The sequence below is a fragment of the Hetaerina americana genome, unplaced genomic scaffold (assembly GCF_022747635.1).
Source record: "Hetaerina americana unplaced genomic scaffold, ioHetAmer1.1.p SCAF_4, whole genome shotgun sequence".
NCBI classification, from domain to species: Eukaryota; Metazoa; Arthropoda; class Insecta; order Odonata; family Calopterygidae; genus Hetaerina; species Hetaerina americana.
In genome coordinates this window covers 51,368,677-51,394,230 of record NW_027286985.1, presented here as the reverse complement: position 1 = coordinate 51,394,230, position 25,554 = coordinate 51,368,677, and the positions used below count along the sequence as shown (strand labels likewise).

General features: G+C 36.8%; 1 protein-coding gene across 1 annotated transcript; it reads right to left on the bottom strand.

Moving 5' to 3' along the window:
* Window positions 1-672: 672 nt before the first annotated feature.
* Window positions 673-25,520, bottom strand: ssh (Protein phosphatase Slingshot). The gene is made up of 9 exons (XM_071590279.1): window positions 25,371-25,520; window positions 12,790-12,989; window positions 12,325-12,390; window positions 10,758-10,991; window positions 8,154-8,423; window positions 6,690-6,836; window positions 5,955-6,138; window positions 3,872-4,277; window positions 673-2,964 (listed from the first exon to the last, which is right to left on the bottom strand). Exons 1-9 carry the CDS (start codon window positions 25,440-25,442, stop codon window positions 1,175-1,177), a joined length of 3,369 nt encoding a protein of 1,122 aa, XP_071446380.1. The 5' UTR covers window positions 25,443-25,520; the 3' UTR covers window positions 673-1,174.
* Between the last annotated feature and the right edge of the window lie 34 nt (window positions 25,521-25,554).

Here is a 25,554-nt window from a genome sequence, read left to right as displayed (position 1 = left end):
GTTTTCACCACTTCCCAATCCACCAACACCAGATACTCATTCCAAAGAAACTGTGGGAGATGCCACAACAGTAACTTTTAACGTAGTCATCCACTTCCCAATTGTTGCATCCAAATACTCATTTTTAATTCCATATATGTACTCCTTCAGCATACTGAATGTCAAATTAGTTGAGCCTCCTAAATGTTCAACTCAAGTGAATGACAAAATAGAAATACAAGAGCAATTAGAAGCCATAGTTTGCTGAATGATGGAAGAACTTTTCAGTCATTAACTGACCCAACTTACATTACTAAATAACTAAAAAAATAACTAAATCAATGATCCACTTGTTTGCAGATTTTGTCCTTGACTCCCCAACTTTTGACATATCAACAAATATTTTTAAATTTCAGGATTAATATTTAAATTTCCCAGTAATTTTCAGCCTTGAAGTGACTTAGTCACATTTGTCTTGACATTCAGGAAACCTCCCTTTCCAATAAAAAGCTCATTTAAGAAAATTCATCTTTCTAGAAATGTTACTAATTGTGGGTAATTTCAATTAAAGAATTAAGATCTGTAATCAAAGATGGTGTACAAAAAAGAATAATAAAAGTCCGGACTAGTTCTAATGAAAATAAATACCAATGCATATTTCATTCAATAAACTTAAGAATGTATTATCACAACAACAATAAAAAATCTAATGTACATATTTATGCAACATAATTCTCCTTTCCTGTAGAGAATCTATTATCAGAAGAGTTGTTTTCGAATGAATTTGGTATTTTAGCAAGCAATCATTCATGGTAATTTTAGATTTCGCACCATTCTTCTGCAATTCCATTTCATGAATTAATGAGGGATAGGGTGCAGGGTACATACAGTGGTTGCTGGAGTAACACCCACAATCCTTGGGACAAGAGTTTAGCTTAAAGGTGATGATATTCATTTCTTGCTGATATGCAAAATGCAAATTCTTCATCTGCAAGATAATTTCGTCTGAGGTAAGGGAAAAAAAGTCTTGGCCACTGATATTTGTACAGGTGAAACTGAAGGTAATGCAATCCTCCAGATGACACCTCCACAGCCAACATCAATCTTGTAATCAATTCTCAAAAGTTAATTTGTTGCAAGAAAGGAGCACAGTGCCTAGATTTTCAACCACATAATTGTCAAAAACACTTTACTATTAAACAGTATTGTACAAAGCTGTCCCACACATCCGGGACCCGCCCGGTGTGCATGTGGGCAGCCGCAGAGGGAGTGCCCTTCCCCCCAAAGTAGCAGCGTTGGATGACTCATCCCCAGATGATGCTGGTGACCGCCCAAGGCTCGACTTTCTGGGGGGCACAGCTGGGGGAGGAACTTTACGGCCTTGTTCTCCTTCTGAGAGCACTCTCCGGCGTGGTGGGGGAGGGGAGGGGCGGGGGAGCTCTTCAGGTAAAGGCGGTACCAGCCGCCTCCGGCCCACTTCAAACCTATCCACCAAGGAACGCACAGAGAGGTCCTCGGGGGGGCATGATGCTTCTGGGGATGAAGGCAAACTGCGAACCCTCTCATTATTCGATGACGTCCCTCGGGGAATGTCCCCCTGTCGTGCCTCAAACTCCTTTCTCAAGCTCCTAACCATCCCAGCCTCAGAACGCTCGTTACCCCCTCGGGTCACGTCCGAGGGGGGGCGAGGGCAAGGGTCGTGTGTAGTCGCGGTGTGTCGAGAGAGGGAACTTGGGGGAGGATTTCGATGGGGTGATCGAGGTGGGTCCGTTATGCGCCGAGGGTTTCTCGCCAGTAGGAGTGCCTGCAGGGCCAGGTGTGTGCAGCCACCCCGGGGATTGCTGAAGGGAGATGGTGCAGGTGATGAAGATTCACTGGAGGTCGACTGTTCGCGGGGTGAAGGGCAGCGGGGGAGAGGGGGAGTGTCGGGGGGAGGAGGGGGAGCCAGCCTCGAGTCAACCTCAGGTCGTACCCTCTTTGCCCCTGCTGGGGCCTCACTTGATGTCCAAACACTGCCGTTTGTGGGGCCACCAACTTCCTCCAACCTCTGTTTCGTGCGCTTCACAGTTCCTGGGTGCCATGGGATGGCCTCCCTATCGTACGAAAATGATGACCTAAGAACGTTTTCCTCCCCTTTGCGATTCTGAGTCCGAATGTCACAAGAACCCCATGAGCCATTTCTAGAGGGTGGAATGGGCCCTCGTACCCACCTTGCATCCCCAGAGCCCCAGGAACTCTGCCTTGATGGTGTCTCACCATGGGCTTCACCCTGGAAACCCAAGACAACTGCACTATCAAAAGAACTCCAGGAGCCCTGCCGGGATGGGCAATCGCCTCCTACATTTAAAACTTGAGTCTCGGAGCGACTCTGTTTCCGCTCTTCCCTATCAAAGACTTGGTCCAGTCGAGCGGAAAAAGGATCATCTCGACGAGGTGGTGTACTAGACTCACTTCTACACGACCATGACACATCATTGCGTGGGATAATCTCACTGGGTAATGACCTCGAGCCTTCCAGTTCCCCAGAACCCTCTTTCCTGAGAGGTGAGGGACGAGGCCCTCGTGAACTCGGCTGAGTCTCATTGATTGATTGCTGTTGCTGATCCTCCCAGTCTCGACACCCTAGTCCTCCCCCATCATTGCTGCCTTCTTCTGGTGAGAGGGGAGGTTCAGGAACTGGCATTTTGGGACAACCCTCACGCTCCCTCGCAGCTCTCCGGACGGCTGCCACCACTGCATGCTTCCTTGCCTCCAACTCAGTAACTCTTCTCCGAACAGAGGCAATGCCCTCGGGAGGGTGTGGGGGTGAAGGCTGAGAAGAACATGGCAGGTGTACCACTTTGTTTTGAGACACACTGTATGCTTGTCCATTGCTGCAAGGCATGCGGACATTCAGATTGAGGCGCGAGTCATCTCGGCATTCCCGACGAACAGAAGATGAGCTGCTGGAAGTGCTGAGACGCTCAAGGGACGCAGTCATTGGAACTGGAAATAAAATTATGCATATTAAAAAGTTTGTTTGCCGAGAAATACATATTGTATATTAAATTATGGAAACAATCCATTTTGTCTTTAGCAAAGACATTTGATGTGATGAGCATATTTGAAATATTTTCACAGATAGAATTTCTCTCATGAACCTTGCCTATTACATCACTACTCAAAAGGGAAGTTATTGGAGACTGAATTGTAAATTAAATTTTCATTTTACTCTGGACAGAGGAGCACTGATGCAAAGCTTCCATAAAGCTACATAAGGGCTGACATAGGACAATGACATAGGACAAAATTTCAGTAAACTAAATCTAATCGCAGAAGTAAATAATATTAGACTAACTATGCAGTAACCATCAATCAACTCACAAACCACCGATTTACCTAAATTTTCCCTTTATAACTCACTCGTAACAGCAGTAAGCATATGTTCCCTAATCATCATTATGAATCATAAATGGTGGCAGTAAACTTCTAATTTAATTATATTAATTAAAGACACCACCCTAACATTTATATGTTTTTGGCCACAAAAGAGGCACAAGGTCTGAGTTCAATTTTTTGTTTTGGAAAAGAGATTTAAATCAGTTTTATGCTGCATTTATAGTACAACACTGATTTATAAAAAAATTGCTATCAATATACTATGCAGAACATTTTTATAATCAGATCAGAAGCACTGCTTTCCCAGGCTAAAAAGTTAAACATCATTTATCTATGGCTATATATTTCTTTGGTTTATAAGGATATTAAGGTTATATGATATGCTGTTTCATCACAGTTCATAAGCTAATACTTTTCTACTTATATAATTTTCAATTTCTTCAGATGTGTGAAAATTCTTGAACATTGATTATTTTGGCAGAGACTAAACAGTTCCCAAAATTAATCCAAGTACCTTCAACATCCTGTCTTCTTCCACCTATGGAGGAGATACGGTCTTCATCAGATGCTCTTCTTGACCCGAGGTCAGGAACAGATGACACTGAGGGAGGCCCGTCATCTGGTGACCACGATCGAGGACGTCCACGGTTACCAGTAGAGGGACGACGGTGGACAAAGGAATCCTCTGCTGGGACTCCTGATCTTCCACGTTTTCCATTACTCTGGGAGCAACCAACAGGATTCTCCTCTGGAGGTAGGGCAGGCAAGGAATCTGTGGTTGAACCTTCCTCTGATGCTATACGCCTTGTACCACTGCCTCCCCCTCCATCCACCATTGTGATAGAACTAGGAGACTTCAAGTTTGTTTCTGACTTAGAACGCTGCAACTTTTCACGGTTTTTCATTGCATCAAGGATGCCCTGAAAAAAAACATTTATAATTTATTAAGTTCACATTCATAATTCATAAAAACCCACAAGTTGGGGAAAATATTACATTTTTTACTACATCTTTTCCTCTGCTTATTTTTATACATATAAATAATTTGGTGTCCGATTTGGGTTGTAGGGAGGGTAATGGATTGACATCAAACCACGTAAAATATCCAAATTTTTATACACTCTATCAGGCAGGCATATTACTGGGATTTGAAGAGTCACTGTTGCTTTCTTAAACTGCCTTTTCATAAAAATTACACAGAGCAGTTGAACTCCCTACTCTCTCTCAAGATATTACTTTAAAAAGTGAAGTTTTAAAATATGATGACATAAAAAGTAATTATTTTAAGAAAGCATCTTTAAGCTGTTGACTGTACTACAGGTAAAAATCAATGATTTTAAAGGCATTAATGCTCCCATAAGTATAAGGCATAAGTTAATAAACATTATGACCTATCATGATGTCAATACAGATAATCTTTTGAACCAAAGGAGTATTTATTTCAGGTTACTTTTATCTTATGCAGAGCAATGGATTGTATAATATTATACAAATATTGAAAACTTTCAATTACTCTCAACTAAAATCAATTACTCAGCTTACAATTACTTTCATTGGATGGATGATGAAGCACATACAATTGAAAATATGGATAATGGAAATAAAGGGAAAATATGGTCGTGCTATAAACAGATATAAACAGATTCATTTATCATTCCTTGTGATTAATTCAAGTTTTTTTAACAAATAAAAGTACATTTTTTTATGTTTTTTAGGCATTTTTAAAATGGAAAGGAATTATATATATATATTTTCACAAGAACATATATGAACACACACAGAACTATCATCAAGTGAATAGCAGAATATATTTTCCTCAGAAAATGTTTAAATGAAAACATTAAATACTACCGATAACTTGTGATTTTGTGAAATCAAAAACTTATAAGAAATCCCACCTATTTTAACCTTGTATATATTTTTTAAATATTGATGTTTCAAACATTTAATTATCTTTATGATGGTAATGTATTCATATTTTGAGGTACTGGGAAAAAGAGTAACACAGGTAATCTGCAAAACATAAAATCTGCTCATGGATAATCAAGAGTTTACTGTACACCATTTTCACAGCCTTCAACAATTTTGATTCACCAAGCAGATTTGGAATGGTATCTGTTGGACCTCTCCTTAACTTAAATAAATTCACAGCTGAGACGGTCAATTCTTCAAATGGTTTCATAATTGTTTCACCAAGGTTGGTTTGTGACTGCCATAAGAAATGGAGCAGGAAACCCCCTAACTTAATTCATGAGTAATTCTTTATTTGATGTAAATTGTGCATTCTCATGCTGTTAACTCATTCATACCCACAAACATCCACTTGACTGTATGTTCTGAAATCAACTCTTTTCCAGTTGTCTCAAGTTGTGTCAAGCAAAATAAGCTCAAGCTAAAAACTTGAAAAGACTGAGAATCTGGTCAAGGTTTTATTTAAAAATAAATGACCATGTTATAGTTGGACGCATAGCACTTAAATTTTTTTAATAAGAAATAGGAGTAATAAACACATGATTTCCAGAGCCACTTAATGTTTGGTACAAACACATCACTACCTTGAGATAGGAATAGAAATAAGTACTGGAATAATTGTCTACCTGATAAGTTTCCAACTGAGCCATAAAGGCAGCATTTGGTTTGATGCAACTTCGCTTTTGTTTCACATGCTCAACTGCAGTTTTGAGATCCCAGTCATATGCCTTCATGGCATAGGCAATGACAACAGATGCAGATCGAGACACTCCCATTTTACAGTGCACAAGGACCTTGGATCCATCTTTCCTAAAAAAAAAAGATTAAAACAACATCTAAATAAATCTCATTGAAAATTATCATGGTACAGTATGCACAGATTAAATGCTCCCTATGATTTAATCAAGTGAACAGATTCTGAAAGACATCAAGTCCAGATAAAGTTGATAAAATACAATCAATTAATTTTGGTTTGGGGTATAAATTACTTAGCTTTCATCACATCAATTAATTTCTTCTCCACTATCCCTCTTGCTAATGACACCAGAGAGATTAATACAAGTTTATTCATTGTAATTATTTGAAAATGCTCATAACTTCAATCTTAAGGGAATATTTTTGGTTTAGTGCACTTTTCTCCTTACTTAACACTGACTTAGAGAGAAATATCAACTTCATTTTGTGCTGACTAAACCCAAACAAAATTTGGAGAAAGAAACCACAACTTAAATGAGGGTATGAGGGTTATTTCCATCCTTCTTCATGAATAGTTTTAATTCAAAATTTACGCTGATAAGGATTTGATTACGTGCAAAAGAATCTGCAATGAAAAACTTTTGTTTTAGATCGTTCATACTTACTTAGCTCTGGTGATGTATCGAAATGTGTTGTCCCAGTGTTTGAGCAGGTCCGTCTTCTCATCATCATATACACGTACATTCAAATAATCGAAAACTCCAGGAAAGAAATTGTCAATTTCTCTTGTAACATTGAGTATATGTCCAATACTGAAAAGAGGAAAAATATTTAAACAATGACATAGTGAAATTTAAATTGTTTCAACAATGGGAACCTGTGAATCACCAATTCTATTGAATCTAAAATATATCTATATTAATTATGTTCTCCAGATTGATGATCAATAATTAGACACAATTTTTATTATTTTCATAATTCAATCAAGATACTCATTATTCCCAAATGACCCCCAGACAAGCTAGACAGTATAGCTGTAACTTAAAACAATATGAAAATTAAGCAGTAAACGTACACACATAAATAACTTTCATAACAAATCAAACATGAGGATGAAAGCGTGTCTGTTTTAATTTTAATTTAATATTTCAGGGGATGATATTAGTGTGTTACATTAATTCTGTGAATAATTTTAATATTTATAATTAATAATGAACATATGTGAGTTGGACTTTGAAAAGTTTTAATGTGCCACCTAAAACTCCTAAAAATTAATTTACACCTTTACATAGGATTAAAATCTGTTATATGCAGTTAGGAACTTACAATGTATAACTGCTTTAGGAGGGTAGGATTTTTTGTTCATTGTGATGAAGAAATTCCAGTTGAATTAACTCAAGATGGTGATAGTACTCAAGAAAATGATTTGAACCCACTTCCAGCAAATTTTACATTCTTGGAGTTCGTCCAATTATATTTTTGTGTAGTGATAACAGTGGTACAGAGCGTTGATGACATTTTTGAAAAAAAAACCCTGGATGAAGGTGATGACGAGGAGGTTCCTCTACTTTAAAACCAAGACCCAGTGTTTGCTATTCAAACCATAACAAATTACTTATCAGGTAAGAGGATGCCTAGATAGCTTAACTGGCTAAAGCACTTGGCTGGAAATTCAGGGATCCAGATTTGAATCCCGGTCAAGGCAAATGATTTTTACACTCTGAAACTGTTGCATTGTAATGTACACTTAGTGGGTGACACCATTAAAAGTTACTGTTGCAGCATCTTCCACAGTTTCCTGGAACTTATCAGGTGGTAATTGCTGCGAGCAATGCTTGATGAACAAAGGAAAATTTCAAATATAAGTCCTCGATTCCAATAAGAAGTAGTTCAAACAGCAGAAAATATTAGACTTTTTTGTAAAATAATCATGATAATCATTGGAGTCGCTACTGTGCCAAAATTCAAAATAACGATTTCATGGAAAAATCATTTTTCCAGAGTAACCTTTCAACAAATTTCAGAAACTTGGTATTTTACTGTAGTAGGAATTTATTTTTGCCAGAAGTGGAAATAAGAAAAATACTGAAGAGTGCATTTGTATAATAATGATAGCTTATAATTCTTACCCATTTTTCTGCAGTTCTTCTAAGTTTGAGGCATTCCATTCAGAGCCCAGGTACACATGGTCAAAAACAGGAGTGGCAGCATCCATCTGGCCCAAGATGGTTAACATTTCTTCATCTATGAATGCCTTATATTCACTAAGATGCACACCAAGCATTTCTTCGAGACGACCCCTCAGCCATTTGCAGGTCACTTCATCCAAGTCTACTGACATCATTATTTCTTTCAGAGCAGTGCGAATTACTCTCTCCGTCTCTTCCCTTTCCCTAGGCCTGAAAATCAGTAAATAATCATGTAAATATCAAGTGTTTTCTATGGCTATTTAGAAAAAGGTGTAAATGAGGACTTGATTCTTGTTAGCTGTTAGCCCCTAGGCATGGAGCACCCACTAACAGGAATCAAGTTTTGAAGGTAATGGAAACAGTCTTAATGGTACTATCATCACAAAATATCATCATTAGAACTAGGAAGTTTTATTACATTATAAGAACCACTAAGTTTTATCTTACACCAAACTCAACCCACTGGACAAGTATTTCTTATAAGTAATTGTATCATCTGAGGGTTCCTATGCTTGGGGTTTCTGGTTGCATATCTTTCATGGTAAATAGTTATTTTAAAAGAGAAATTTCAGATTCAATTATATAAGCAAAGGGCCATAAGTTGAAGAAATCTTTTGGTATACCAATCAGAAGGCAGCAAAAAATGGACATTTATAAAAGGAGATGTGCAAGAAAACCACAACCCTACTACATCTTCTTTTAATAAATAACAATAACTATATTACATATTTATTTTTTACGTGTGAAGCCATCACAAGGTGACTAATTGATTAAAAATGTATGGCTATTTATGATGTTTTTAATTTTGAAAATCTGGTTTCAGGTTCTGTTTGAGAATATCTGCCGAGATAAACTAAATTGTAATTTTCTCATTTAGCATGATGAATCCTAACTATAATGTTACAATAAATAGGTAAGTCATTCATGTCCTGATAATTCATCATTATTCTTTGTGCATTCAAATAACAAAGAACCAGTGTGATAAGCATTTTGGTACCTTCTTGGAGGGGAGGTACTGCCACCCTAATCTCTTTCTTTCTCTCCCATCACTATCAACAGCATTAGATTAATACTGTGGTCAGCTTTAGCCAACTGTATTTTATTTCTGCTCTTTTCGTTCATGCACTTTTTTAACACAGGAGAGAATTTCATGCTGTTTGGAAATAAGTTAACACCCAAACAATGTCTGGACACTTTAAAAATTAGGAGGGTAGTCAGGAAGGTTCTAAGAATCCCCACCAGAAGTCAGTGCTAGCACGAGTTTCCCATGTGGTAATAGGTAACACTTAATTAGTATACACATAAGGCGTCAGCACTCTGGGAAGAGATCTGTCATGCAGATACCTCTCTGTTGTTGTTCCCATCTAGTGATTGAGAAGATGTAAAAAATTGAGATTCGAGCAGTGATTAAATACTTCGTTAAGAAAGGTATGAAAGCAAAGGAAATTCATGCCGATTTTCAGAAAAATCTGGGGGACTCTGCTCCTTCATATTCAACTGTTGCTAAGTGAAGAAATGAGTTTAAAATTGCCCAGGACAGCTTAGATGATGATCCACAAAGTGGTCAGCCAAAATGATCCAATAACCCCCAGACATTATTGCAAAAGTGCATAAAATGATCATGGAGAATCAGCAACTGAAAGTGTGAGAAATCACTGAACCTCTAGGGATGCCATCTGAACGGGCATATCACATTTTAACAGTGGAATTATATATGAGAAAATTATCTGTAAGATGGGTGCTGCAAATCTTGACACAGGAACACAAATGTATCAGAATAAAAATGTCCACACAATGTAGGACCCGTTTTAAGAGCAACCAACAAAATATTCTGCACCGGTTAGAGACCACAGATGAAACTTGGCTACACTACTATACCCTGGAGACAAAACAGCAGTCAAAGCAGGGACACATGTGGATTCATGACCACCAATAAAAGCAAAGGAAATACAATCTGCTGGAAAGGTAAAAGTTTCAGTTTTCTGGGATGCAAAAGGGATTCTGGTGATAGACTACCTTCCCACTGGTCAAATAATTACTGTACAATATGACACTTAACTCCAGGACCAACTACAGCAACGGATACACGAAAAAAGACCAAATTTGGCAAGGAAGAAAATCTTTTTTCATCAAGTAAATGCAAGTCCACACACAAGTGTCTTTGCCATGGCAAATCTATATGAACTAAGATATGAATTGATGCCACACCCGCCATATTCGCCTGATTTGGCTCCATCAGATTTCCATCTCTTCTCCGAGCTCAAAATCTTCCTCGTTGGACGGATGTTCTCTTCAACCAAAGAACTAACAGCCGAAAAAGATAGGTATTTTGCAGATCTGAAGGAATCTAATTTTCAAGATGGAATCAAGACATAGGAACATTGCTGGACCAAACGCATTAGTGTACAGGGAGACTACATTGAAAAATAAATGAGTTTCACTGAGGTAAGTTGTTTATTTCTATTCCATTTTGATAACTTTCCTAATTACCCTCGTAAATGAACAGTACACAGGTTATTTCCCATTTCTCATAACAAGACTTACTTTGTTCGGACAGCATCGGGTGAGGGAGGGCGACGGGACTCAAGAGAATCCATCGCATGCCATTCGTTGAGGCAAGATTGATCTGAGTCGACTCGGCTCTCATAGTAGCTTGCCCAGTCGAGTTGTGGCAGTGGTGAAGAGTCAGAAGTATCACGGAGGGCAGGAGAGGAAAGGAAATGAGTGCCCCTCTCCCTTGCTCTCTGGCTAACACGATGCAAAGTCTGAAGAGCAGACCTGTGACCGATGAAAAAACAGAATTACTCCAGTTCATGATAAAAGAAAACAGAAAAAAAGATACAAGAAACAATTAAATCTCAATTTTACTCATTTCGTACAAAAGCATGGAGGGTTCAATAAAAGTACAGGGTGGTGACTGGATATTTAAATAAAGAGGTTTGTTTTGTGAAAGTAAAATATGAAATTTATTCATATGTATGGCAGTTCAGCACAAATGAATTTAAGTTTCAAGAATACACTTCTGAGCCTCATATAGAGCCTTAGCATGATATGTCATTCCATTATATGATGACATGCCCACCATCCCAAGTTGAAATTAGCACCAAAAAAAAACTATCAACACCATATAAATGCTAGCGGCACTCTATGGTCATTTACAATTGAACTATTGAGTCAATTTTAAAGACTTAAGGTCCAAGATTGAGACGTAAAATTTTTAACTAAAATACATTCAGTATCAAGTTTCTTTGTAAGAACATGTCTAACATCTGATAATTGCATCCCATGATTATGAAATTAAAAGATCATGCATAGCTGGTTGAAACTACCAAAAAGGAATCAAATAGTTGGCAGAAATATTTAAAGTGTTGTAGGAAATTGTACCAATGTATAATACTGTATATGATTGGGCATTTCCAGACAAACTTTGTGCATGGGAATCATATTAATATAAAAAACACTTTGTAATCACAAAAAATGTCTGTCTCTACCATAAATGTGAGACAAGGTTTTAAATCTACTTACATCCAAATATTGGCACACTTTTGGGTGACAAATATATGCTGACCCCTAATTTCTTAAATGATTTCACCTCTTTTTCTTAGATTTCCACTGTGTGCAATATTTGATTACTTCAAGTTTTCCATTTTTAAATGGTTAACCACCCAATCTCCTTGTACAGTGAATGATTAGTCAAGCATAGTGACACATTTTGAGGTCAACTTATCCACTGTTTTGTGCAGGCTTTACAGGGAAATTCACATAAAAACAAAAGCACTTATCATGACTAGGTATAGCAAGAAATAGCTACTTCAAAAAACTACTTCAGCATTCAAATTAAATGCTTATCATGTAACCTACTACAATTGACCTGGTAGAAATCATTTAAAGCTTCAATTTGTACATGGAGAGATATCTACATTTCTTGCGTATGTATTTGATTTAAATATGCATATGGGACTACTAGAACTTAACGGAGAAAAGTGAAATTGAAGTTCCTCTACTAATGCTACAGGGCACGATAGAAGAGCAAATGATTATAGTATTTCCATTGTAAAATCAAAATTTAAATGTTAATAGAATTTCGACAATTTAGATTTATTGGACTCACCACATTGCCTGCACTGAGACTGGTTTGAATATGTGCTGTCTCCCACAAACATTTACACCAAAGCCCCTGAAAAATTAATAAATAATTATTTATGTTAATAATAGAACTTATAATAATTTATGCAAATAAATAATATCAAATGTCATGGCTGTACTTGGATAAATATTTTCAGGAAAAAGAATTGAAAGCTTATTTCATTTCAAGTGGCTTGGAAAAGGTCTTGTAAGAGCAAAAGTCCTCTATTCCTACAGAATGTAAACAGTGGTATTACTTATATTTTATATAATTTGGATACCATATATTTTGAAAACTAATTATAACAAACCATTTTACAACTATCAACTGGTTCACAGACAATGCTCACAGAGAAAGTCAGTATAGTTTAAAACCATTTTCTTTGATTGTCAAAATTTTTCATATTATCTCGGCATAAAATTGTATGTGGCAACCTAAGTAACTACTGACCCGTCTCCATCCAGGGAAATGGTGGTGTCAGATAAAACCCGAAGTACTAAGCCAATGGTTGTGTGCTCATTGCAGTCAATCCCAAGAAGGCAACTCTCTTCTTCACCAGATGATGATACACTATCACGAAGTCCAACAATTCTTGACACAACCACCAAATAGCGAGTCCTTCCTGGGTGAACACTTTCTAACTTCACAGCCTATATTATGGATTAAAATGACAGAAATCATCATATGAGATTAAGAATCCTCACGCATATCATTTTGCTAAAGCAATTGTAAAAGAAAGAGGATGATAGCCTAGGTTATACTATGTAGAGTCCAATGCATTGCTAGGTAGATGATATTGAAAAATATATAAAACACCAAAAGTTAGTAATTCACATTTCATAAAAAAGAATAGACGAGGGTGAGGTAAATTGAACCTTCAACAATATGAACCCTAAGTATTGTGTCTAATTATAAGAGATGTGAATCCATTAGTTAGACAGTCATATTTAAAAGAATTTTACTTTTGATGAGTGCCTGCATGGTGAGCAAACACCAGTGCTAATGTTTTATCAGGTGATACAAGAGGTGGGTCTTATTCAAAGGTTAATTCTGAAGTTTTGATTTTCTGCAGTGCCTCCATCAATGCAATTTAAAAAAATCTATAAATCAATTTAGCATTAAAAAAACTTCTTTGGAAGTGAAGCTAACTAAAGTTATGTCACTGGTGGGCATAATTTATCACTATGATTAAGTGTCTAACTTATCAGCTTTCTGCACTTTTTTCTTTGCCTGTGTTCCTCCAGACCTTGACTTCTGTTTCCAAATTTGGGCCACTACTCCACCACTTCTCTCAAACTACTTGAGTGCTTGATGAATTTCTTTCTCTCTATCATTCACCACCCATATTTATACTTCCATAACCTCCTTCTGCATTATATCAGGTCTTCTCTAGGAAATTCTTCCCTTACTGATTGCCATGCTACATTATGATAATAACTTTTTCATAAAAATCACCGAGGGCATTTATAGGTCATCTAAACTTCTTTCCATTTTCCCTCTTCCAATGTCTCTTCCATATCACAGAATTGAATGACCTCTTTCATTGAGTCACCCCTTGCCTCTCTAAGTCAAAAATGCTCAATAATCTTTAGACTTCCATCAACCTTTAATGCAATGATGAATGAAACTCATCCCTGACTTTAACCTCTTCCAAACTCCCTATTCCATCCATTTCAATCATACTCTATATCCCTTCTAATTTTCTTCAGACCACCTCCTCTATACTACTCATTTTGCCCCCCTCATTTATGTAAAACAAATTTCATTTATTTATATGTTGCTGTTATTTATTACCCATTGAGTTTTTATTGACATATGTTGTTTCTCTTCATTACTTGCCCAATGTAATTTGAATAATGCTTTTATGGGACTTTAACAAAATAAATATTTTTTCAAAATTGTTGATTGGAACATTTTACCTGCAAAAATATTCGAGCCCTTTCCTAACAGGGTAAATACTTTTAAGAAAAGACGTAAGAAATTTATAAAACAATTTGATTGATGTGCTGTGTAAAATTGTATGTAACAGCTTATTTTTGATTTTTTTCTTGTTGATTGGGAAAGAGATGTTAATGAGATGGGGATTTTCCTTTAAGTGAAATGTTTTTTTTCTGACTGATTTTATTTATTATCTTTTGTGATATTGATTGCATTTGAGATGCCATGTTATTTCCCCAAGGCAAGTTTGGTTTGTGGGTTTGGGGCTTGTGTGCCACCAGATATTGTCTATCTGCACATGTGAGTTTCAATAATAATAATACCTAAACATAAGAATTGATGGTTCAGCTCAAATGAAATAGGTCTTGAAGCTATAAACATGTTTCATGAAGAACAAAAACACTTGAATTTTATGTTTAGTATATCTTTTGAGAAAAAGAAAATGCTGAAATGTGTGAGCCTCAAATTATTGCTATGGCTGCAGTACAAATTGAATAAATACTAATTTCTGAATGTTGCTCTTAAGCACAAATCAAAGACAGAAAAGGAAAGTGAAAAAAAGAGAAGTCGACTGGCCATTTTGATGACAATACCATCTTAATCAACCTAGATATTGACTACATAACTGATCATAAGAAAGGCAGAGTAAGTGGATGGCGGTAGAAATGCCACTCCTCAAGCTCTTCCCTCAGACGCCTTTTGTGACTCACACACACCCCTCTTCCAACCTCCACCTTGATTTATATTGCATTTCTAATCTAATGGCCATTTGTTATCTTATGCAAGCCCGTTATCTTATGCATGCACGTTCAATAAGTACTTAGGAAAAAATGGGAAAAAATTTTGGTAGATTATATTGTTCAACAAAATCTCCTTTTAGCTTGATACAAACTCTCAGCGTTTCTCCAAATAATTTAAGGCATCCAAAAAGTAGGATTTTGGAAGGTCCTCAAAATAGGCATCTGCATAGATGATCAACTTCTCATTTGATGTGAATTTTTTTCCACCAAACCATTGATTCAAGTTTGGCAGTAGAGAGAAGTCACTGTGGACCAAATCTGGTGAATATGGTGGATGCACCAATATTTCAAACTCCAATTCCATAATTTTCGCCATTGAAACTGTTCACATCTGTGCATTGCCTTGATGAAAGGGAATTTTTTTTCTTTGCCAAATGACTTTTTTCTTAATTTCTCCGCTCAACTGGAGCAATAATGATGCATAATGCTGTCCATTTATTGTTTGTCCTTTTTGCAAGTAATCGATGAAGATATTTCTGCATTCATCCCAAAAAACATTTTTTTGATTTCATTGTCTTTGCCTTCTGAGCCAGATCTGGATGGCTTCTTCCATAATTCTATCCCAGTATCTCTGAAATCAGCAGAGGAGATTTGTTTTTTCTGAGTGAATTGTGTGACTTTCTTTGATGCTCTGCTCGGCTACTGCTGACTTGTTCAGTTGACCCAGTTGGAGGTATCTGTGATGTTCCTTAATCTCGTCTTGTTTATTTGGCCCATTTCACCAATGTAGAATTCACCACATTCACAGGGTATGGCATAGACCCCTGGTGTTTGAAGTTCAATTGGGTATTTTGCTTTCACCAATTAATACCTCAATTTTCATGGCAGCTGATGGATAGTTTGCAAAATTGAGAGATTCTAAAATAAATTTACTTTTTAAAGACAGGTATGTCCAGCAGTTTTAATCAAGAACTGAAGTTGATAAAAGATATAGCAGTGAAAAATGGGTACAAAGATTTAATATAAAAAATACTACACAAAAAACATTCCCTTAGAACAAACAATCTTTTTCTTAAATCAGTTAATATTAACGTAAAAGATTACCCATGGAGTAGACTCCCTTTTATGGATTGATTTCACAAAAGATAGCCAACCTCTTCTCTAGGGAACAATTTTGGATAAATGCCTTCTTTACACAATCAGATATTAGATTTTATGTACTAAAGAAGATAAAGAACCACACATCAGGGTTAACAGATGGCAATGAATAATTATAATCAACCTATCATTAACTTATTTTTACCCAAATACCCAAAGTTTTGTGGATAAGACAATTTTACATCCTACCAGGGAATAAGGCTATCACTGACAATGCACTCAGATGAAGAATTGCAGCAAAACCTCCAAACTTCATAGTAGGCTACCAGAGATATGGAAGGGCTGCCTTTGACATATGCCATCTCTGGAGAGAGTGGCAAAGTTAATCACTAAGTCAGCGTCAAATACGTAGTATGTGGCCGAATATCATGCAGAGGTTTCATTCAGGCTATTATCATATAAAGTCATTTACTGCCCAAATTCAAAACAAAATTCAGCTTCAGGATATCGTGAGACAAGAGCAAATGAAGAGATTGCAGTGGCTGGTTGAGTATAAACCTAATTTCAGGAACATTTCCAAAGTTAACTTGGAATTCTATAGTTATTACATAGGTTTCAGTCCTCCAGTCCAGTATTCTATAATATTAGGCAAAAAATCTCATTTCTTCATGAGGGAAATGAAAACTCTACTACTGCATGATGACTTTCCAGAATTATAGTTCATTTAAAAATGTCATTGAACTTAAAATTTAGTGGCTGGTGCTGAACTTGAAAATTATTCTTGATTTAAAAATAATTTTTTCCTCCTCATGCTCATCTTAAATTGAGGAAACCCAGTGGGTTTAATAACTGGATGGTGACATGAGATCCTGGATTAGACTTTGATATGCCTTTGAAAGTTCTTCACAAAAAACAACGCGTGACTTTCTATATAACCTAGCTGCTAACTGCAGGTGGCACAGGGAAAGGAACTGGACTATTACCTTGAATGTGAATTTCACATTCTGTAAGGCCTCTTGCAAACTTAACCCAAATCATCATACCGTTGCACTTATTAGTCAAAACCATTATTTGAAGCAAATAAATCCAAGGGCCACTCATGGGGACTACATATTTAATTAATTTTTGGAATAAAATTAGGTCTAATTCACAAGGTTAGCAGCCAATTTCAAGAATAATGTTTAATCCATAATAAAAGTCACTCGAACAACTTGAGACAAAAATGGGCATAACTTTAATAATTTTTTGATCATGCTTAATGCATCTCAATTTTTTAAATAACTTTTCCCTGGAATAGGGATTGATGACTATCATTTATCACCACCACAAATCTGTGATTCAAAAATTTCAGAGCTGTGGTAACAGGGAGCAAATTTTACAGCAGATCAAGCACCACTTTTAAGTTCTATGCAGCATAGTTGGTTAGCTTATGCCAAGATATCACCAAATGAATGATAGGCTATGATAACAATGTTTCATCCACAGACTAAGCACTTGTTGGGCCATGCAAATTAAGAATTCTTCCATGGTAATGAACCAATTAAGCACGATTTACTTCATCGAACTTGGGAGTGAAAATTGAGCGCCAAATTTTGAAAATTGTTCTTTCAAGGTAATGAAGCTATAGGTTTAAGCATGTTTCACAGTTGAATGATGGCAAAAGATGTAGGCATGTATAGAAGGCTGGCAGGAGACTTTTGGATATTCAATTCCTTACAAGCTCAAGCAAAGAATGGATTTGCATACCGAAATTTTAATCAGGAAAAAGGAAGAGGATATGCCCAAGAAGCAAAGGATAAGTAGTGGGATAGCCAGGGATGAAATTCTCAAAAATGATTGCCTTGCTAGCTTCCAGTAGTGGCACAAGAAATGGAAAGGGTACATCATAGCCGAGGGAAATTCTCTTAAGGAGCATGTACATGTAGGTACAGGTGATTATATCCCACTATTAACAGCTACCTCATCTCTGGAACTAGATGAATATACATCTAATAGGCATTAAATTAGTGTTTCGATTAGGGTAGCACTTAACCTCCACAGCTGACTGAAAATTATGGATTTTCAATGATCAGTCAAGATCAAAGGTGGTGTGAAGTATACCCTTTCAGGATAAAGGTCATTGAAGTTTAGGAGAATATTTTGGCTTAAGGGTTAGCTTTTTGCACTAGGTAAGGAGAAAGATAAATGACAACTTTCAAAAGTCATCACACTCCTCAGTCATAGCACCAACCTTTGGAACTGTGAATATTTGGTAATTATTGTACACAAATAGTTTAGAGTAATTTGCCCTAACTTATTTTCAACCACATCATATAATGAATTATTTCAGATGGTTTCTGATTCTGAATCATGGAAATATGGGTGGACTCAACTAGTGGACATTTTTTTAATCACTAATTTCATAACCTCCGAATCCAATTTCCACAAATTGTCAACTATCAAGTCATCAATTCAAATCAAGCTCATATTCTTAGTTCTCAGTCATTTTGCAACTCACACATTGTACTGAAAGATCAAGACTATGAAAAAATCCAGGGACAATTAGTGAATTTAATTATAAGCCACTCTTGAATGATTTCATACAAAAATTTCCAAAGCTATTTTAAAATTAAAAGATAAGAATTAATTCCCATTCAAGAAAAGGAAAAGCCGCTGTAATGACTACAGAACAAAAGTTTGATTCCACACAAAGCTAATAGACCTAATGATAAAGAAGGCATAGGCTTATTTAGACAATGAACAATATAAGTTCAGAAATAGGAGAGGTATAGCAGTAAGTTAGTCACACATAAAAAGAAATACAGAATACAACCAGGATGGACATTTTTGCTTTGCAGATTTCAAGAAGGCATTTGACGGACTAAATTGGATAGAATCAATTAAATGAATTGCAGAATATGGGACTAGACTTGAGAAATGGGTGATACAGAAAGGTATTCATAATTCAAAAACCATTTTAGCACATTCCACAAAATAAGCATCCTCTAACAATGCATGTTCTCACTCATAGAGCTTTCACACACAAATTCTCCGGTATAACACATACAAACTGAGAGGAACACAGTATATATATAGAAAGGCATCAAAATTAATTCAATCAGCTATTTCAAAATCCTGTGCTTTGCCCTTGTCACAACCCCCTCAATGCAAAGAGTGCAAATTACAATTTGGAGGTCCACTGCAATAGAGATTGGCTAAGAAGTTTCTCAAGGACAAATATAGGGTTTTATTATGACTGCAAATCCTTAGGTAAATTGTTGTGCAAAAATAAGGATAAGATTAAGCCCCTGGCCCATTCAATTATTTATCAAGTGTAATGTGATTCCTGTGCTAAGTGTTGTATTGGCCAGATGGGAGGAAAATTTATGACAAGAATAAAAAAGCATAAGAAGTGTTTGGAAACCAATGATGTCTTATTCTTCTCGGCCAAACACCTCACTGCATAATCATATCTGTACAACTTTGAGGTGAACATTCTTCACCTTGAGAGGAAAGGCCCAAGAGTTGACATTTTTGAACTTTTGTAGATTGTACAGCATGACCCTTGCTCGCTACTAAATGGGGGATCGAGATGGTGTGGGGGCTATTGTACTGGCTTCCCACCCAGAGGGCGTGGGTTCAAATCCCGACGGTGTTGAATATTATTCAGAGGTATCTCGATCCCTACTTGAGGTGCTTTGTGGAGGGCACTTTGAGTGAGTACACCGTCCGTTGGATGGGACGTTAAACTGCAGACCCCTTGGCGCCTTTCGTAAAGAGTAGGCTAATGCCGACGCCAGGTTTCTCTCCACCCTTCCATCCTTTCCTGTCCATCCCCTTTGGAGCAAATGACCTCAGTTGTCGGTCGCTTCCCCTAAAAACTACTCATTACTAAATGGACAAGTTTTTGTGAACCATTCTTCCCTTGCCATTCCTTCCCTGAACACTAATCCTATATAATCCCACCCCTTCCTCTTTACACTTTCCTTTCATTCCTAATGTTTACATGCTCTCTTGGCAAAATAAAGTGACACTCATTGCAGTTGTACACCCCAATATCCATACCTGCAGACACCCTGCACTCCCCTTCATCCTTCATCCCCTCCCAACCCTATCTACTCCCTGCTTCACCCCCTGCTAACCCCTTCATTTTCTGTTGATATATATGGAATTCCACTCTATTTGTAAGTCTTGTACATCGACTCTGGGAGTCAAAGTGCGCATTATATTGCTTATTTAATTGTACTTTGGGGACGAGTGCTCAAATTCTTTTAAATCAACATTAGAGAGTAAACACTGAAGCAGTTCACCTATCTAGGAAGTGTTCCGAACTAAAATAGTAAAGCTCATGAAGGGGCCATTAGTAAAGATGTAAAGAAAAGACAGTAGGAAAAGTCTTTCATAAGATGCAAAGTGTTGCACAGTACATCAATTTGATTGTTGAGGCAAGAGGGTAAGCATACACCAGAGCTTTCCTGACGTGGGAATTAAAAGAATGAAAAAGTGAAATGGAGAAAAAGAAAAAGCAACTAAGGGAGTACTTGAAATGACAGGAGAGGAGAGAGGACTGCTGGGAGATATTCAAAGGAGATGGGAAAGATGAATGCAGAGTATTTTGATTGACAATGGGATGCCAAAGACTGTGATAGAGAGGAGAACATTGGGCAAACAAGGAAAGTATAGGAATAGGATAGGCATGTTGGAAAGAATGAAGGAAGGTAGGTAGTATGCAGAATTGAAGCTTATTGTAGTGATGGATGTCGGGTTGTGTTTTATGGCAGAGGCAAAGGTCAATAATTTTATTTTCTTACATTAAATTTCCTATTCTGCATGAAAAAAAGCCCAACCAAGTTGCATTTGCCTAGAAGCAAATGTCTATAACAACCAGTTCTGGAACAATGCCACATGAAATGCATTGCATTACAATATTCGAGTAAAATCCTGATGGCAATTTAATCAAAATACAACTTGCCGAATAATTTATAAATATAAAACTAAAGATGAATTGCATTAGAACTTACAATAAGAACTACTGGAATGGATGAAATGAGTAACTTTGTAATTCTTCACACACATTATTTAGAACACAACCCAGGTTTCGACTACTTTGAGGTTCTGCTCTCTTCAGTCACACTGTCATTAAAAATGTATTTTTTGGTTACGATAAGTAGACAATGTCTTCGGTAGGTGGATTGGTTCCAAAGGCAACTAGAAAAGTTTCTTGCACATTTAAAGTCTCTCAACTCTAATATACAATTCATGTGCAAAAAAGAAGAAATATATTCCCTAAATTTCCTTGACCTATCCATTTCTAAAGGCAAAGATGGGTACATGGATGGGAAGACAGTACTCCATTTTTCAGAAGGAAATGTATACGAACCAAATAATTAATTCTAGTTCAAGGCACAGCTTCGCCCCAAAGATTTTGGCATTTCATGCAATGAACCACTTGATGCAATTAAAAGGATAACAATAAACTATGGTTATCCAGAAGAACTAATAAATGAACTTATAAACTTCACCAGAAGAATCTTACTAAAATAGACATTAACAACATTTACAACCCTGAGTATATAAAAGATCCCACTGCGAAAATGACAACAAATTCTCTATCTAGGGAATATTTCTCAAAAAGTATTCAAGAATTTATCAAACAAAAATATTAAATTTGCCTTTTACAATAATTCAAGCCTTAAAAACCTGATATCACAGGCTAAAGTCAAAGTTCCCAAAGACGAGTGGCGTGTATGAATTGAAGTGCTCAGAGTGTTCCACTAAATATATTGGGCAAACAGGATGGAAATTTAAAGAAAGAATAAAGGAGCACAAAACATGTACAGAATAGGAACATAGCATCCCTCTTTGCAAAGCACGTTATCGAACGTAACCACAAGAGTGACTTTGAGACTGAATTCACCATTTCAAAAATAAAAGCCATAGACTTGATGCACTGGAGCAAATAAGAATGGTTTGAATGTGTCCACTGCAAGGATGAACTTGCATTTTGTATCCCTACGATTCCCCCATCCTAGATCTACCACTCTTTCACCTCCAATGCTCACCGCAGGGGGTATTCCCCTTCTAAACAAACCCCGATTCAAAGCCAACAATTGACACCAAAAGCTGTACTACCCTTACATCTGCATAGTACCCTGCCAGTCGCCGCAATGGCATGTGGCGGGAGGTGTAAGGTCGTCACCCGTACTAGAGATTAAAACTTCATACAAAACCCACAAGTTCATGCCAATCTACAAACACAAAATCATATATAGTCATGCAAAAACCTTTATAACTTACACACATGCACCTACAAATATACCTCATGTCTATGCAACGCTTAATCTTGTCCTGACTTGTAAATTAAATGTCTATAATATTTCGCTGGGGACTTTGGTTTCTCACTATTGTGATGCTTGATTGTCCAGGGAAAGAATGAGTATTTGTATCTATCTGCACTGGAATCTATCTCCCTTACCTTATCTATGCGGAGTAATCTACTTTAATAGAGTGAGACCATAATAATTACTTTAGTGTCATTGTTAAACTCACTAGTTCTGAACCTTGCTTAAAGTCTCAGTCTTGCTTATTCTCTTCGCATCTCAAGTGGCTCCCAGCCTTATTCCCCTAAAAGGGTTGTCAGACTCATCGTCTTATTATAATAATTTTTCACAAACCTGGCAGATTTTCTCTGGACTTTATCTAACTCTTTTTGCCAAATTTTCTCCCAAGGATCCCAAATACTTGCGGCATATTCCAAACGAGGTCTAACTACACCAAAATAACACCTCTCTTTTACTTTCTCATTACATTTCCCCAACAACTGTTCAATGAAGTGGAGTTCATTTACAGCAGATCTGCATATTGTCCTGGTATGTGCTCCCAATGAAAGGCATGACATTAGAACTACCCCCAAATATTTAACTTGATCAGCCATAGATAGCACTTAACCCTCTATTTCATAAGTTATGTCCTGTTTAACACTTCCTTAGTTCCAAAATTTCATTTTCTTGCACTCAGCACTAATCTCCATTCCTTCCACCAATCCGATATTGTGTAGAATTCTCTGGAGAGTAGCTCGCAATCTGAAGGGCCCCTTATTTCCCTGTATACCACTGTGTGGTCTGAAAATAATCCATGATTGCTACTTATGTAGGAGCTCCTATTCTTGATATACATTATTGTATATTAAGAATAGAAGTGGCCCTATTGCACTTCCCTGGGGGACACCTGCAGTCACATCTATATCAGTTAAAAGCAATCCATCGATGACTACCATTTGTTTGCAATTTGACAAGAAGTCTCTCATCCAATTTATTATTTTTTCATTAATACTGTAGCATTTAAGTTCGTGTAACAATTTATTGTGCGGGACCTTATCGAAAGCTTTCTTGGAATCCAATAATACTGCATCATGTTGTGTGTTGTTTTCTCCTAACTCCGTGCTGGTTGTGGCTTACTATTGCCCTACTTTCAAGAAATCTCATAGCGTTACTGACAATTATGCATTCCAATATTTTACAGAAGATCGATGATAAAGAAATGGGTTGTTAATTGTCAGGTTTATCCTTATCGCCGCCTTTATAGATGGGGAGTTATAGGGGCTAGCTTCTAGTCATGAGGTACTGAGCCTTCTTCTATGGATAAAAAAAAGCACTTTCTAAAAACAGTGCAATATCTTAAGCTAATTCCTTTAATATTTTAGCAAGTAATTCTTCTGGACCTGGTCCTTTGTTGGGCTGATGTTACGGAGATGATATTCTATTCCTTTCTTGACCAGTGCTATGTTGCTCATGTGTTCCCCGGGTAAGTGTGGAAGCTGGTTTGGTGCATTAGGGTCTTTATTGCAAACGCTCTGGAAAAACTTGCATGCAATATTTCCTTTTTTCTCGCTGTCTGTAATTATTTTGCCATTTTCCATCTTCAAACAATGTGAAGTTGGACATTTACCCTGCATTTCTCTAATATACGACCAGAAGGGCTTTGGATTTTCCTCAAAATATTCGCACAGAATTTTTGATTTGAAGCTTTGCGAATGATTTCCCTCCCATCTGAATTTAACCTTTAAAACCCTCCTTTAAAGCCCCTTCCCTTCCCACTCATTAAGTCATTTCAGATAATAGTCATTTGTGACAAATTAATATACTACTGATTCCTTCAGCAATATTTGAATCCAAAACCTAATAGAAGCCAACAAGAAGACACCCAAGTAATTTGGATAGAGTTGTTCACCTAATATCAAGCGTTAATAAGTTTTAAAAATGTCTCAGAACACTTATAGATCAAAATTAGTCACATATAGATAAAATACAAACACATGCTTTCAAACAGTGCTTGCATGTACATGCATAAATTTGGTCTGCATTCAAAGCTGTTTCAATGATTCAATGACTCATGAAAATGACACATGGATACCTATTAACACAGAAGCTTGTATTGTTTCATGCACACGATTCAAAGAGACAAGTGGAAATCAAGGTGAATCGAGCACCAACCATTTAAAACTACTACGAATTATGAAAAAGCCAAGGACAGTATGGATCGAAAAATCAGATTAATGATGCAATCAGCAGACAACAAGGAGTAAAGAAAAAAACAAACAACTTCATTCAATTTGTCCATGAGAAGCAGCTATTTGAGATTTCAATCAGCAGAGACATTTCACTCATTCAAAATCACAAATGTTCTAATGTCAGAGTATAAGAGGTCTTTAACCTGTGTCTTATGGGATAATTGTGGAAAATAGTGAAATTTTCTTAAAGAGCCATATGTTCAAAAACTCAAAAGATTTTCAGTACAATTAAACACAAAAACTGATTCCATGTGAATAAAATTGAAGACTATAGCAGTAGCCAGTTCGATAAACAACCCTCAAACTGACCATGAACTAAAGAAAAAAAGCACAACATCAAAAGCACTTGGTTCACAGAAATATTTTTAATGAACTGATGAATTTTTAAATGAAACAAAGGATTGCAAAATTATCTGTTTTACATGCTATAATAATTAATGGACACTGCTCAAAAAATACATTTGTGCAACCTTGATATTATGATGAGCACAATACAAGTCTCATGACACACATTCAATTAAAATTTCAGAACTGAGATTTAACCATGATAATTCAAATATTTTAATAGGCAAAAGACCATTGTCACACTGTATTGCGTACACTGAAAGCCTTTCTAAAATTGTGATACAAAAGGAGAACATACAGATGATCTGAACATACAATTCTTGTCAAAAATGCATGTCCACAATTTTGCTAAACAAACTCACCATCTTTAACGTTTCCTCTGGCCGTAACAGATAGAACATAGATCGGAGATGACGTTGGATGTCAGAGGACATGCCAGCTGTGCCCCTACGCCCTGCAGCTGGCACTCCACCCCCAACAATGGGCGTCACCACCTCCTCCTTTTTAAAGGACCTCCCCACCAACACCACCTCTTCCTCCTCCCCG